This window comes from Mirounga leonina, unplaced genomic scaffold, assembly GCF_011800145.1.
Source record: "Mirounga leonina isolate KUSES-001 unplaced genomic scaffold, KU_Mleo_1.0 Mir_53, whole genome shotgun sequence".
Lineage (NCBI taxonomy): Eukaryota > Metazoa > Chordata > Mammalia > Carnivora > Phocidae > Mirounga > Mirounga leonina.
In genome coordinates this window covers 74,977,987-74,993,044 of record NW_023270807.1, presented here as the reverse complement: position 1 = coordinate 74,993,044, position 15,058 = coordinate 74,977,987, and the positions used below count along the sequence as shown (strand labels likewise).

General features: G+C 36.0%; 1 protein-coding gene across 7 annotated transcripts in view; it reads left to right on the top strand.

The window, feature by feature from the left end:
- The window catches only part of TBC1D32 (TBC1 domain family member 32), a 208,581-nt gene that overhangs the window by 89,835 nt on the left and 103,688 nt on the right, over positions 1-15,058 (top strand). For all 7 annotated transcript variants that reach the window (XM_034990457.1, XM_034990456.1, XM_034990455.1 and 4 more), the window contains one exon: positions 6,646-6,734. In XM_034990457.1, coding sequence (XP_034846348.1) covers positions 6,646-6,734 — 89 coding nt within the window. The remainder of the gene's footprint in view (positions 1-6,645; positions 6,735-15,058) is intronic.

Sequence of the window (15,058 nt, the reverse complement as noted above, 5' to 3'; positions counted from 1 at the left end):
GGAGTTGCTCCTGGGGCTTTGTTCAGTGGCCCTCTCCATTTCAACAGTGAACAATATCCCTCCTGTCAAATCCCTTTCATGCTTTGAATCTCTCTGACTTCCTCTTCTGTGAACAGACCCGAGAAAATTCTTTTCTTTTGAATGGCTCTTGTGATGATATCAGAGCCACTCGCATAATCTCCTAATTTAAAATCAATTAAGGACTTCCGCAAAAATCTCTTCACAGCAATACATGCATTAGTGTTTAAGGCCTCAGAATCTTGGGAGCTCTTAAATTCTGCCCACTATAGAATCTTTGGGCTAGATTTCTAGAAGTGGAGTCACTGGGTTGAAAGGTAAATTCATACATAATTTTAGTATATATTGCTAGTTTTTTTATCCACAGGGAATAATCTTTTTGCTTTCCCATGAATGAGATATAATAGTGACTGTTTTCTAGCAGTTTCATTAAGAAGTTTATGTGATCACAGGTTTAGATACCTGTCTGACAGGAGAAAAGTATTAATGTATGTTTTTCTTGTGAACACATTTTTTCATATGCTTAATGGCCATTGGTGACTTCTCAATGGTGTTTCAATTTATTTTTATTAATTTTCTCTTTGTTTTCTTTTTCTTACTTTTGAGGAATTGTTTATATTTTAGGGATGTTAGACCTTAACTTCTCATGATTTCATAACAGGTATCTACCAAAACTCTAGATCCTGCAAACAACTCTCAAGTTATACTTTAATAAGTTAAAGGTCAACAACAAAATATTCTGTCCCTTTAACACATATAATCTTTGATTGTTTTTAGTTCCTATCACTTAATTTCCAGCTATATAAGTGAAGTATTAGGTAGGACCCCTTTGGTTATTGGAAAAACTCCGTTTGAATTAGTTTCAGTGGAAGAGGAAATTTATTGACCTGCATAAGAAAATTTATTGGCATGCAATGGAAAAAAGACATTCTCTTCAATAAATGGTGCTGGGAAAATTGGACAGCTATACACAGAAGAATGAAACTCAACCATTCTCTAATATCATACACAAAGATAAACTCAAAATGGATGAAAGACCTCAATGTGAGACAGGAATCCATCAAAATCCTAGAGGAGAACTTAGGCAGTAACCACTTCGGCATCAGCCACAACAACTTGTTTCAAGATACATCTCCAAAGGCAAGTGAAACAAAAGCAAAAATGAACTTTTGGGACTTCATCAAGATAAAAAGCTTCTGCACAGCAAAGGAAACAGTCAACAAAACAAAGAGGCAACCCACAGGATGGGAGAAGATACACTACAGACAAAAGGCTGATATCCAAGATCTATAAAGAACTTCTCAAACTCAACACCCAAAAAACAAATAATCAAGTCAAAAAATGGGCAGAAGACATGAATAGACACTTCTCCAAAGAAGACATACAAATGGCTAACAGACGCATGAAAAAATATTCATCATCATTAGCCATCCGGGAAATTCAAATCAAAACCACATTGAGATATCACCTTATACCAGTTAGAATGGCAAAAATTGACAAGGCAAGAAACAACAAATGTTGGAGAGATTGTGGAGAAAGGGGAACCCTCTTACACTGTTGGTGGGAATGCAAGTTGGTACAGCCACTTTGGAAAACAGTGTGGAGGTGCCTCAAAAAATTAAAAATAGAGCTACCCTATGACCCAGCAATTGCACTCCTGAGTATTTACCCCAAAGACACAGATGTAGTGAAAAGAAGGGCCATATGCACCCCAATGTTCATAGCAGCAGTGTCCCTAATAGCCAAACTGTGAAAAGAGCCGAGATGCCCTTCAACAGATGAATGGTTAAAGAAGATGTGGTCCATATATACAATGGAATATTACTCAGCCATCAGAAAGGATGAATACCCAACTTTTACATCAACGTGGATGGGACTGGAGGAGATTATGCTAAGTGAAATAAGTCAAGCAGAGAAAGTCAATTATCATATGGTTTCACCTATTTGTGGAATGTAAGGAATAGCATGGAGGACATTAGGAGAAAGGGAAAATGAAGGGGGGGAAATCAGAGGGGTGGATGACCATGAGAGACTATGGGCTCCAAGAAACAAACTGAGGGTTCTAGAGGGGATGGGGTAGGGGGATGGGTTAGCTTGGTGATGGGTATTAAGGAGGGCACGTACTGCTTGGAGCACTGGGTGTTATACGAAAACAATGAATCATGGAACACCACATCAAAAACTAATGATGTACTGTATGGTGACTAACATAACATAATAAAGTAAAATAAAATTTAAATAAATAAATAAAATCTTAAAAAAAATTTGTTGGCTCTAATAAACATCTGCAGCTTGTGTGGAGTAACGGTGTGGGAGATAACTGAGAAACTTGGATGCCAATACCAGTGACAGGAGTATTCCATGTTCTTAACAAGAGGTGATAGCTGATTATAGTTCTCTTTGCATAACCAAGGAGTATAAACAATTATTTAACCTAAGGGTGAACTTGCTAATTGTCAGAGCTGACTAAAAGTGGGATAGGCTGCCTTGGGATTCTGTGAGTTCCTTATCCTGAGTTCTTTTTGGTGGAGATACTGTAGATCATATCCAAGAACCTATTGGATGGTTGTAGTACATAATCTTTAAGCTCTTTGTCAACCCTGAGAATATGTTTGCAGTATTTAGCATAACGCCTGGCACACAGTAGATGTGTAATATATGCTAAATAAAATATTTGTGGACTTCGTTATGCCACAAGAGCAAAGAACAAAACAAAAAACAAGGACAAGTAGAAATAGAACTTCAAATGTAGTCAGGTTCACATCTGTCTGTCTCTCTGTGTCATCTTGTCCTGTTACTACTCTCTATCTTGGCTTTATTGAAAGCTATACATAGTGTAGTGGTTAAGAGTTTGTATTCTGAAGCCAGACTGCCTGGATTAGATTCTCAGTTCTGCCTTTTACAAACTATATGACCTCAGAAAAGGTAAACTTTAATTTTCTGTTAAAAAAGAGCAATAACGTTCCTATCCCAGGGTTGTTGTGAGAATTAAGTGAAATATAAAAGTTTAAGTCACTGCTTGGCAGGTAATAAATGTTATAGAATTGTCTGGTATAATTATCATTAGTGTTTTCTTCTTGAGATGGTGTTCTCTATAGGAGAGTACATAGGACTACCTGTTACTCTATACTGACATCTTCACCATTTCCCCTTGTCTTTGTTTCCTATGGCTACCATAACAAATGACCACAAACTGGGTAGCTGACAACAACAGAAATTTATTCTCTTACAGTTCTGGAGGACAGATGTCTAAAATCAAGGTGTTGGGGCGCCTGGGTGGCTCAGTCGTTAAGTGTCTGCCTTTGGCTCAGGTCATGATCCCGGGGTCCTGGGATTGAGCCCCGCATCGGGCTCCCTGCTCGGCGGGAAGCCTGCTTCCCCCCCTCCCACTCCCCCTGCTTGTGTTCTCTCTCTTGCTGTCTCTCTCTATGTCAAACAAATAAATTAAAAAATAAATAAATAAAATAAAATAAAGGTGTTAATAGGGCCACATTCTGTCCAAAGACTCCAGGGGAGAATTCTTCCTTGCCTCCTCCAGCTTCTGGTTGTTCCAGGCATTTCATGTCTTGTTGCTACATAACTCCGGTTTCTGCCCTCCATCTTCACAAGGCTCTCTCCCTCATCTGTCTTAAATCTCCCCTTGTCTTTCTCTTCTAAGGACACTTGTCACAGTCTTAGGGCCTACTTGGGTTAATCCAGAATGATCTTATCTCAGAATTCTTAATTACCTCTTCAAACACTCTTTTTCCAAATAGGGTAACAATCATAGGTTCTGGAGATTAGAATGTGGACGTATCTTTTGTTGGGGGGTCACAATTTAACTCACTATGCCTCCAAATAGGACAGTGGCCTTTCCCTCTACTTCCCTCCTGTAGACTGAACGTGTACCCCTCAAATTCATATGTTGAAACCTAATCCCCAATGTGATATTTGGAGGTGGGCCTTCAGGGAGTAGTATCTTTAAAAAAAAAAACAAAAACCCTCCGGTTTTGCACAGTGGCAGTATCATAGCCAATGAGGTTTATCCGAGGTGCTGCAATTATGGCTGATTGAAAAAAAAATAGACTCTAGAGAAATCCCTGACCCCTTCTGTCATGTGAAGGCATAGTGAAAAGATGACTATCTATAAACTAGAAAGTGGGTCCTTGCCAGACACAAAATCTTGGTGCCTTGATTTTGGACTTCTCAACATCCAGAACTGTAAGAAATAGAATTTCTGTTGTTTATAAGTCACCCAGTCTATGGTACTCTTGTTACAGCAGCCAGAATGGATTAAGACCCCTCCCGCTTGAAAAATCCCAAGGAAGAACGTTGAAGGTTGACTTTTGTTTGGGGATGCTCATGGGCTAACCAGTCACAAGCCACTCCTAGTGGTGCAGGTGCAGGAGTATTGGCATTATAACTGATCTCTCCCTCTCCTTTCACAGCCGGCCCTCAGGCATGTATGTATTTATGTGAATGGATATTCCTTTGTTTTCCGAGTTTTGGTCTCATTCTGGCCTACTAGATCATTGAATGTATTTTCCAGCTGGACAGTATCCTTTGAAAGAATTTCAGACTTGTTTTTGTTTTTGTTTGTTTGAGTCCCTTACTTGCCACTAGCTCATTGTAAGGAAGATGCTGCTTCATTTAGAAAAGTGATTGCCTTATTGACACATGTTGCAGTGCTTAGAAACTGAAGTTCTCCGTAAGGCAGGCTTCCCAGGAGTTTCGTTTTCTTCCCTACGTGGTGATCCATCAGTGTAATCCTCTTTAAAGAACAAATTATTTACCGTAACATTTGTTCTCTGAAAATGCATTATCATTGATAGATCACTGCAATCTCCTCTTCCATTAGCTTGCTGGTAATACATTCTCTCTTTTATTCTTAATATATCCAGGACTTAGGTATGGAACTAGAACTTTATAGAGTCCCAAAGTGTCACTGGCTGTCAAGGTCTGAGCTTAGTATTCAGATAGATGGACAAATTTCAGTCCACTATACTAGTATCCTACTAATGAAGAGAAATCTGTAGTAATCCTTCCAGAAGCTACTATGCATAGAACTGATTGGCAGATTCTCTTCTCTCAGATAAGAGAAGGCCAGGGATACATAATTCTAGATGAATCTGTGAAGATTATGATAAAACAGTGATCATTTCTTAAATTATTTTAAGCAGTAAAAATACCTCTTTGAAGCAACACTTGGCAAACAAGTTTCTCCATATATAAACTGCAAAGACTACTGAATAGTATCCACGTGCTGGACAAGTCAAGCAGAGCTCCACGGCTCTGTCACTGTTTTTAATCAGGACTGTCAGAGGAGAAATTAGGAAAAAGAAGAGAGTGGGTAAATTATTGAGAATCTGAATGTGAAGCTGGCAATAGAATGAATTACTTAGTTCATGTTCTATCATAATGTTTGAAACAAGGAGTGCCCAGCTAAGAAGCAGACAAAATGACAGATTTTAAGATAGCAATCGTTTTATTCATGTTAGGCAGTTTATTTAATATTTGCTGATTATAAACTTTTGTGTTAGTACTTACACATTTTTACAAGATATCTGTAGAATGATAATAAATGCATTCCTAGGTGTTAGGTATAAACTTTTACTATACAAGTTGACACAAAATCCAGCTTTTACTATGTTTCGATTTGTGTTTTTCAAATTTTAAAAGATTCATTATTTCTTCAACCTTGCAAAGTCATTTCCATGCTTCTTATTTATTTGATCATATGACATTTGTACTATCATCCACATAGACCTCTGTAAATATTACATGACTTTACTCCCTAGCAAAACCTTCATTTTGACCTATCATAGGTCACAGAAGTCTTCAATTTGAACTCACTGGAGGGTAGCAAGTTTCTTGGTTAGGAAAATGAACAGTGAGTGAGACAAGTATTCATCTGTGTATAAATTTCTTAGGCCTAAACCCAAAGAAATACACAAAGCAGGGCATTATAAAAAAATACTTTTAGAGAGTGCTCAAAATCGCATAGTTGGCTTACATGGTCAGGGCTTGGGATGGCTGGTGGCACCTGGGTCATCAGGTTCTCTCTACACTTGCATCATGACTTTTAAGTCTGGCTACACATTGCAACAGCTTGGAAGTCTTTTAAAAGGGTATTAATGTCAGAATCTGACCCCCAAGGATAGTGACTTAATTGGTCTGAGGTAGAGCCTGGGCATTATTCATATATTTATATGTATATATAATTTTTTTTAAAGCTCTAGGTAATTCCAATTTTCAACCAGGGTTGGAAACCACTGATTTACATGAGCAGAGACTATCAACAAAATCTCAGCTACTAGATAAAACTATTTAAATCCACTGTTCATGCTTTACGTTTGTAGATAAGTTGCTCATGCAGTACCAGAATGGGGTAGAAATTAGTGATTCTCCACTTTGGCTAAACATGAGATGACTCATATCAGGAACTTTGACAAATCTTAATACCCAGACACACCTAGACCAATTAATTCAGAATCTCTAAGGGTCAGACTTGAGCATCTTTTTTTTTTTTTTTTAACCTCTCTCTAGATGATCAAATGTAAAGCCAAGTTTGAGAACCATAAATCTAAATAAATCTTTGTTGAGTTGATTTTTCTTTAAATGGTCTCATTCCAACTCTTTCTTTTTCAGGATATTATAGATAGACTTACAATTTTGAATTCAGAAGCTAAGATTCGTTCTTTATTCAACTATGAACAATCACACATCTTTGGTCTAAGGTAAGGTGCTAAATTTTACCTGAGGTACATTTTCTATCTTGCAGAAACAATTAAGCATATGTTCTATATACTTTCAAAAAGTATTGAAAATGAGCAAATTTTTAAAGCATGTTTAAAGGTAAGTTGTAACTTTAGACAAAATAAATATAGCTATTAGGTTTTTATATAATGGCTTTTGTCTACATTTAGGTTCTGTATTAGTACAATGTCTTCCACTTTTGTTTGATTTACATTACAAATGCCTCTTTAAAAAGAGGCATTTTGCATACTCTTCAGTTTACTTGGGAGTCAACTGGGGTTTCCCTGGGTTGGTATTTGATGGGACTCCTTCCATAATAGAGACTTGAAAGAGGCCTGAAAAAGCATGATTTATCTTGAGGCTCAGATTTTGCTCCTCGATGTTAACCATTATTCCTTAATCTCAGTTTTCCCAAGGTTTAAACCTTTTTGGTCATATATAGACCTATAATTTGTTTTCCTACCTATAAATTACCACTTTTAAAAACAGCTGAATAGGTTTGTGATTCTTTTTTTTTCCCCTTTCTACTAGCAAAGTAACTTTTTCAGCCAACAGGGAGGGGGTCAGTGAGAATGCTCTACCTAAGAAATAAATCAATCACTTTTCTAAAATTAGAATCTCTGATGGTAGTATATATTATAGATCTTATACTCAAACTGTTTTTTTACCATTAATAGCTGAGTTTCATTTTTGGACTTTTAGTTCAAAGAAGGTAGAAAAATTGTAGCTATTATAGTTCTTTGAGTGGTGTGTCCTTTATCTCAAAATGTATTTTCACCTTACATTTTAACTTCTCATGTATAGCATCAGGTACCTCATATAGCAAGCAATGATGAAGAATACTGGGAAAAATCTATTCAGTAGAACTTGCCTCTGCATAGCAAGTATATTTCTGAGTTTTGTAGTTATAGAATATAGATTCTAGCCTCTTTTTACTGATACAGTGAGTGAATGTCTTTTTCTTTATATAAAGAATAGTAGTATTTTCCCCTAGTATTCTTGTTAAAAAAATAATAATAGGATTTTAATTCATGTAAAAAGCCATCCAAGAAGTAAAATGCCCCAGGGAATAAAATACATTAATTTGCATAGCATGTGCTTTTTTCAAATGGAATGCATACATGTAATATGTATGAATGATACATGTAATAGAGTTGTGTAGTATGGTGGTATGGTGGTTAGATTAGCAACATGGACTTTCGAGTCAAGACTGCTTGCTCTTACTAGCTGTGTGAGTTGGGATCTCAGGTACCATCTGTAAGACAGAGGAAAATTATATTATTTTCCTCATAGAACTATTACGAGAATTACATAAGAAAAATCAAAATGACTTAACAGTGCCTGGCATGTAGCAAGCACTATAAAAATATTCATAATAGATGTAGTAGCAGTAGTACTTCAAGTGTTTATATCTGCTTGCTTTATATGATTTTTGTGTTTGACTAGGAAGTAAATTTTATCTTCATTCTCTCAGTACCCCAGTAGTCTTCTACATGCTGCCAAGTAATTTGCTATGTTTACAGCATCAGGAATAAGAGAAAGAAAAAGACCAAATCATTTTCTGAGGAAAAGTTTGCATTTTATTTTTTGTGCTTTTTTAACAAGTTTTTCTTTGACAATATGTTTATTTCATTGTATTTCAAAGTTTATGTTCATAATATTCAGTTATATTTTTAAGTCATACATTTGAGGTTAGATACTTTACTTTCTTCTAATAATTTCAGTCTAGTGTTGATCTTTGGGGCCCAATAGTGATAATTTATATTGTAGCTTTGTATTCTATAAATCTTGTGGTTCTCTGTGTTTTGGATTCTTACCTACATCATTTTCTTTACTTTCTACATTGGTTTTGTTTCTAATTGTACCTTTATTATACTGTTCCCTTCAGTAGATCATCTCATGAGTGTATTTGCTTTCTATACTTAGCACTGCTTGTTCCATTCACTTTTTCCCCCTCTGAATAAGGGTAAATTTAATACAGTTTCTGTAGGTTTGCCACAGCACTTAGATGAGGCTAATTCAGGGCTTAGTGAAATGTGGATTTTCACTTTTTTTTTTTTTAAAGGTTTTGTTTATTTATTTGACAAGGAGAGAGACAGCGAGAGAGGGAACACAAGCAGGGGGAGTGGGAGAGGGAGAGGCAGGCTTCCCACTAAGCAGGGAGCCTGATGCTGGGCTCAATCCGGGACTCGATCCCAGGACTCCGGGATCATGACTTGAGCCGAAGGCAGAGGCTTAACCGACTGAGCCACCCAGGCGCCCCATGGATTTTCACTTTTTAATAGAATCACATTCTCTGTAAATTTCTGAATTTTTATTTGTTCAGATCCTAGAAATCTTGTAAATGACTAATATATGAGAAGGTTGCTCCTTTGATTAGCCCTCCTATCCTCTTTGTTTCCACTTCTAGCCCATCCTTTTCTAATTTTGGTATCTGGGTGCAGACATGCCCTCACATGTTTCATCTTACAATGAAACACACTCAAAAAGAAATTTCTCTTGACCTCCTGTCTCTGAAGTCACTGTCCTGTTTCTCTTCCTCTCACCATAGCAAGTAGTCTGTACAAACTCTCCCCACTTGCTCACCTCTCTTTACTTCTCAGCCCACTTAGATTTGACATTGACTCTATTAACTCTGTCAGAATTGCACATCCTGTTCAAGTCGCTTGTAGCTTCTTTGCTGATGAATGTAATAGATTCTTCTCTTTTTAATTCTCTTCTTATTATAACTATCAGCATTTGATGGAGTGGACCATTTCTTTCTGTGTGAAAGTTCTCTTTGCTTCTGTGACACTTCCACAGCTGCTATTTTTTCTCTTTTGCATTTTCTAAGCAATTTTTAGAATTTGGAATACTAAGGACTTTGTCCCAGTTGCACTTTTTCCTCTTTGTTCTACCCCAAGTTCATCCACCTACACCTTTACTTTTAAGTATCCTGTATGTCCGTGGGTGCCCCACAATTTATATCCCTAACCTAAATCATTATTCGGAGTTACCAGGTTCAAATATACAACTCTCTCTTGACATCTCAATTCGTACCTTTCTGGGACATCACAAACTTAACATGTCTAAAACTGAACTTTTGGATCTTCTCCCATAAAAACAAACAAAACAAAATCAATCTTCTATTTCCATCTCATTAACTGGCCCAACCAACTATTCAGTTGCTCAGTCTTGAAAGTCATCTTAACTTTTTTTCTTTGTTTTTCAAACAGTGATTTATCTTTATTATAAAGAAATTAACCAACACAGGAGACTAATTATAATACATAAGGGACATTCTTCCTAACTCTGAAAGTAACATTATTTTTAAAAATTTTAATTCCAGGGGCACCTGAGTGGCTCAGTTGTTAAGTGTCTGCCTTCAGCTCAGGTCATGATCCCAGGGTCCTGGGATCGAGCCCCGCATCGGGCTCTCTGCTCAGCGGGAAGCCTGCTTCTCCCTCTCACACTCCCCCTGCTTGTGTTCCCTCTATCACTGTCTCTCTCTGTCAAATAAATAAATCAAATCTTTAAAAAAAAATTTTTTAATTCCAGTGTAGTTAACATACCGTGTTATATATTAGTTTCGGGTGTATGATACAGTGATTCGACAGTTCTTTATTTAGTGCTCATCAAGTAAATATACTCTTAATCCCCTGCACCTATCTGAAAGTAACATTAACATTGAGGAAAATTATTCTGGACATCTTTCTGTGCATGTACATACAGAAGAATAGATATATGGAGATTATTTTATAAAAATGGAATCATAATATTTAAATTTACCATTTTAATTTAAATTTTAAATTCCAACTGGATTTTATGGAAAAGAAAAACTAGTGAGACAGAAGAAATGGCTGAATTTCAAATAACTGTTTTTTCACTCCAGGTGTTAGTATTTCCCCAGAGATTCCTCTAAGTTTAAGAAAAAAAAGATTATGTAAAACATTTCAAGTGCTTTGAACATTATATTTCACTTTTAGACAATGTTGATTGACTCTCTACTATGAGAGATGAGGACGTTATTGCTCTCATTGGCCTCCCACCTTCCCTGTGTCCACCTGTGTTAGAAGGATGTTCTGCCATTTCCTAACCTGCCTACCTAAGTCCTCGATCTTATTTTCTTCTCTACCCAGGAGGGAGATTAAACTAATCCAGGTTTCTTAGTGTAGTGACATGAGATATGCAGCACTTCTTTAATATGACTGCAGATTAATATTTATAATTGTTAGTTTACTCTTCTCTACTTCATTTACTCTGTCAATATTTATTGAGCGCTTGTTATGCTCTGTGTTAGATGTAGGGGATGTAATGATGAGTAAATAAGATGTGGTGCTCATTCTCTTTAACCTTACTACCTAATGAGGAATCAGATACTAAGGTAATAAAAAAGTGAGGTAATTAATGCAGAAAAAAACACATCCTTATAAAGCTCCCCACCTTTGCATTTTAAATAACTGGCAGTTCCAGACTTCCTTATGTGGCTTTCAGCTCCATAATATACCTACACCTTTCCTATATACATTATTTTCCACCTTTCCTCAGCCTGAACTAATGCTGAATAGGTTAGACTTCTTCTGAAGCGCAGTGTTTATTATTGCCTGTATACCTATTTTTTTTGTCTTGAATATTGCTTTCACTTTTGTCATCTTATAAAAATTTGACTCATCCTTCAAGGCAAAGCTGGCTTTATGAATTACTTCTTCTGTGACTTACAACAGCACACTTTGATCTTGTCTTTTCCCTGCATGTCCTTTGCCTTTATAGTCGTTCCCACAAATTTGATATTTATTTCTCACCCTGACTAAAACTTAAACTTCCTAAGGGGATATCATTTTCTTTGACTTTCATGTTCACCATATTGCTAGGTACTTTTTGATTATTTGGTTAACATTTATTTTTTATTTATTTATTTATTTATTTAAAGATTTTATTTATTTATTTATTTATTAGAGAGCGAGCGAGAGAGAAACAGCATGAGAGAGGAGAGGGTCAGAGGGAGAAGCAGGCTCGCCGCTGAGCCGGGAGCCTGATGTGGGACTCGATCCCAGGACCCTGGGATCATGACCTGAGCCGAAGGCAGTCACTTAACCAACTGAGCCACCCAGGCGCCCCTGGTTAACATTTATTTGCTAAATCTGTTGGTTTTTTTAATTTAAGAAAGCTGTACATTTATTGAAAAGTTTGGGTGCAAATTATTTTCTTGAACATTGCCTTTTACAGACAACAGTTAAGGAACCTTGGGGTTCTTATCCTCTATAATTTCTTTTTTTCCAAAGTTGAGGCTTAGTTAAGATATATAATTGACATATATCAGTTTCAGGTTACAACATGATTCAATATTTGTATATATTGTGAAATGGACACCACAGAAGTCTAGTTTATATCTGTCACCATACACATAGTTAAGAATTATTTTTCTTGTGATGAGAACTTTTAAGATTTACTCTCTTAGCAACTTGCAAATATGCAATGCAGTATTAACTACGGTCACCATGCTATACATTACATCCCCATGACTGATTTATTTTTTAACTGGAATTTTGTTTTTGACTCTCTTCACACGTTTCCCCCACTCTCCACTCCCCGCCTCTGGCAATTACCAGTCTATTCTCTGTATTTATGAGTTTGGTTGTTTTGGAATTCCACATGTTAGTAAGAACATACAGTACTTCTTTCTCTGCCTGACTTATTTCACTTAGTATAATGTCCTCGGGGCCCATCCATGTTGTTGCAAATGGCAAGACCTCATTTTTTTAATGGCTAAATAGTATTCCATAGTATATATACTACATTTTCTTTAGCCATTCATCCATTGGTGGACATTTAGGTTGTTTGCATATCTTGGCTATTGTACATAATGCTGCAGTGAACATGGGGTGCATAAATCTTTCCAAATTTTGTGTTTTTGTTTTCTGATGAATACCCAGAAGTGGAATTGCTGGATCATGTGGCAGTTCTATTTTTAATTTTTTGAGGAACCTCCATACTGTTTTCTCTAGTGACTGCACCAGTTTACATTCCCACCAACAGCACTGCCATTCTGATAGGTGTGAGGTGATATTACTGTGGTTCTGATTTGCATTTCCCTGATAGCATCTATTCATGTAGCTATTGGCCATCTGCATGTTGTCTTTGGAAAAATGTCTATTCAGATCCCCTGCCCATTTTTGAATTGGATTTCTAAAATTTTTTTGGTGTTGAGTTGTGTAAGTTCTTTAAATATTTTGAATATTATTAACCCCTTATGAGATAAAATTTGCAAATATTTTCTCTCATTCAGTAGGTTGTTTTTTCATTTTGTTGATGATTTCCTTTGCGAGTTTTTTTTTTTTTAAAGATTTTATTTATTTATTTGAGACAGAGAGAATGAGAGACAGAGAGCATGAGAGGGAGGAGGGTCAGAGGGAGAAGCAGACTCCCCGCCGAGCAGGGAGCCTGATGCGGGACTCGATCCCGGGACCCCAGGATCATGACCTGAGCCGAAGGCAGTCGCTTAACCAACTGAGCCACCCAGGCGCCCTCCTTTGCAAGTTTTTGAGTTTGATGTACTCCCACTTGTTTATTTTTGCTTTTGTTGCCTTTGCTTTTAATGTCACATCTCCTGGAAACTTTTGATCCTGCTCATCATGGCTTAGTAGTAAGATATTATTAACCATCTTTAAGTTAGAGGAATGTTATGCTCATGCCTAAATTATTTCAATATAAAAACTATCTCATGGAGAAAGAATTATGTCATTCAGTATTAATAGTTTTCTTTATATGAAACTACAAATTAAGTTTTAATTACAGAGTCTAGAATTGCACATTTTTAGCAACTTAAATCTTATATAGTAATTTTTCATTAAATATACACATTAAATTTAATACAGTTAAAGAAATGTTAGTATAGTTCTCCTAAAACTTACTCCTTCTTTATTTGAAACTCTCATGTGGCCTGTTGTTAGTTTTCTTAAAAAACAAAAAATACTCTGAAATCTTTATTTATAGAACACCCTTTAAACACCCATAGAACACCCATAACAGTAAATTATATACACAGTATAACAGGTTTTTTTTTTTTTTTTTTAGATTATTGATTTATTTGAGAGAGAGAAAGCAGAGCAAGGGAGAACAGGAGTAGCGGGAGAGGGGCAGAGTGAGAGGGAGAAGTAGGCTCCCCGCTTCATCAGGGAGCCTGATGCAGGGCTTGATCCCAGGACCCTGGGATCATGACCTGAGCCGAAGGCAGACGCTCAACTGACTGAGCCACCTAGGTGCCCCACAGTATAACAGTTTTATCTATGACTACCTTCTTTGTAAAAAGTCTGACCTATAAGATGACTTTAAGATGAAAAGTAAAAAGTAATTTTCAGTTTAGAACCAGTGTAGTTATTTTAGCAAACATAGATAAGTGTTAATATTCCATCAGAACAAATCATGAAATTGTATATTCCCAGTGACCCAGATGCTAACTAGACTTAAATTTGATTAACATTAGTAATAAGCAATTTTAAAATTATCTCTTGCAGTCTTTTTCAATATCAGAAATTAGATATAATCTGACTACAAAACCATCCACATTTTGGATTTTGTATACACATGTACTTGAGCACATAAATACATATACAGTATTTAATTTAATTTGAAGAAAACAGATGATCTATTACTAATTGACATCAGTAATGTATTCAAAATTCTTATTTAATCAAAGAATTCCCATTTTTATAGAATAATTAGAAAATAATGAAAACAAAACAATAGTTGTTAGTCTTCTTCTTAGAGATATTTACCATTAACCTCTTCATGCCAAAATTTTTCATGTTTTAGCTGGATATATATATTTTTTAAATGGTTTTATTGTTTTAACACTGCCTTTTTAGTTTAATTTTAAATCATCCTGTCATACCTATAAATGTTAATGTATACCATAATTTTAAAGGATTGAATAATATTCTAGTATATGGATGAGTCCCAGTTTTCTGTGTTTAGATGTGTAGGTTATTTTTTAAAAATTATTGTACATTTTTATAAATATCTCTATGCCCATAATTATCTTTACAACAAATCATTAGAAATGGACTTGCTATGTTAAAAAGTTAGGCACATTTCAAATATATTTCTATCTTCCCTCTTTTCATGACTCCTTTTACTTTACCTCTCTGTACCATTTTATATTCCACCCACTATTGACACCTTTTCCTTTCATTAACTTGTTCATTCAGAAAGTATTTATTGAGTTCCTATTAAGTGCTGCACTGCTGTCTACTGTCTTTTTAAGATTTTATTTATTTATTTTAGAGAGAGAGAGTGCCCGTGGGCAGGGAGGTGCAGAGGGGGAGGG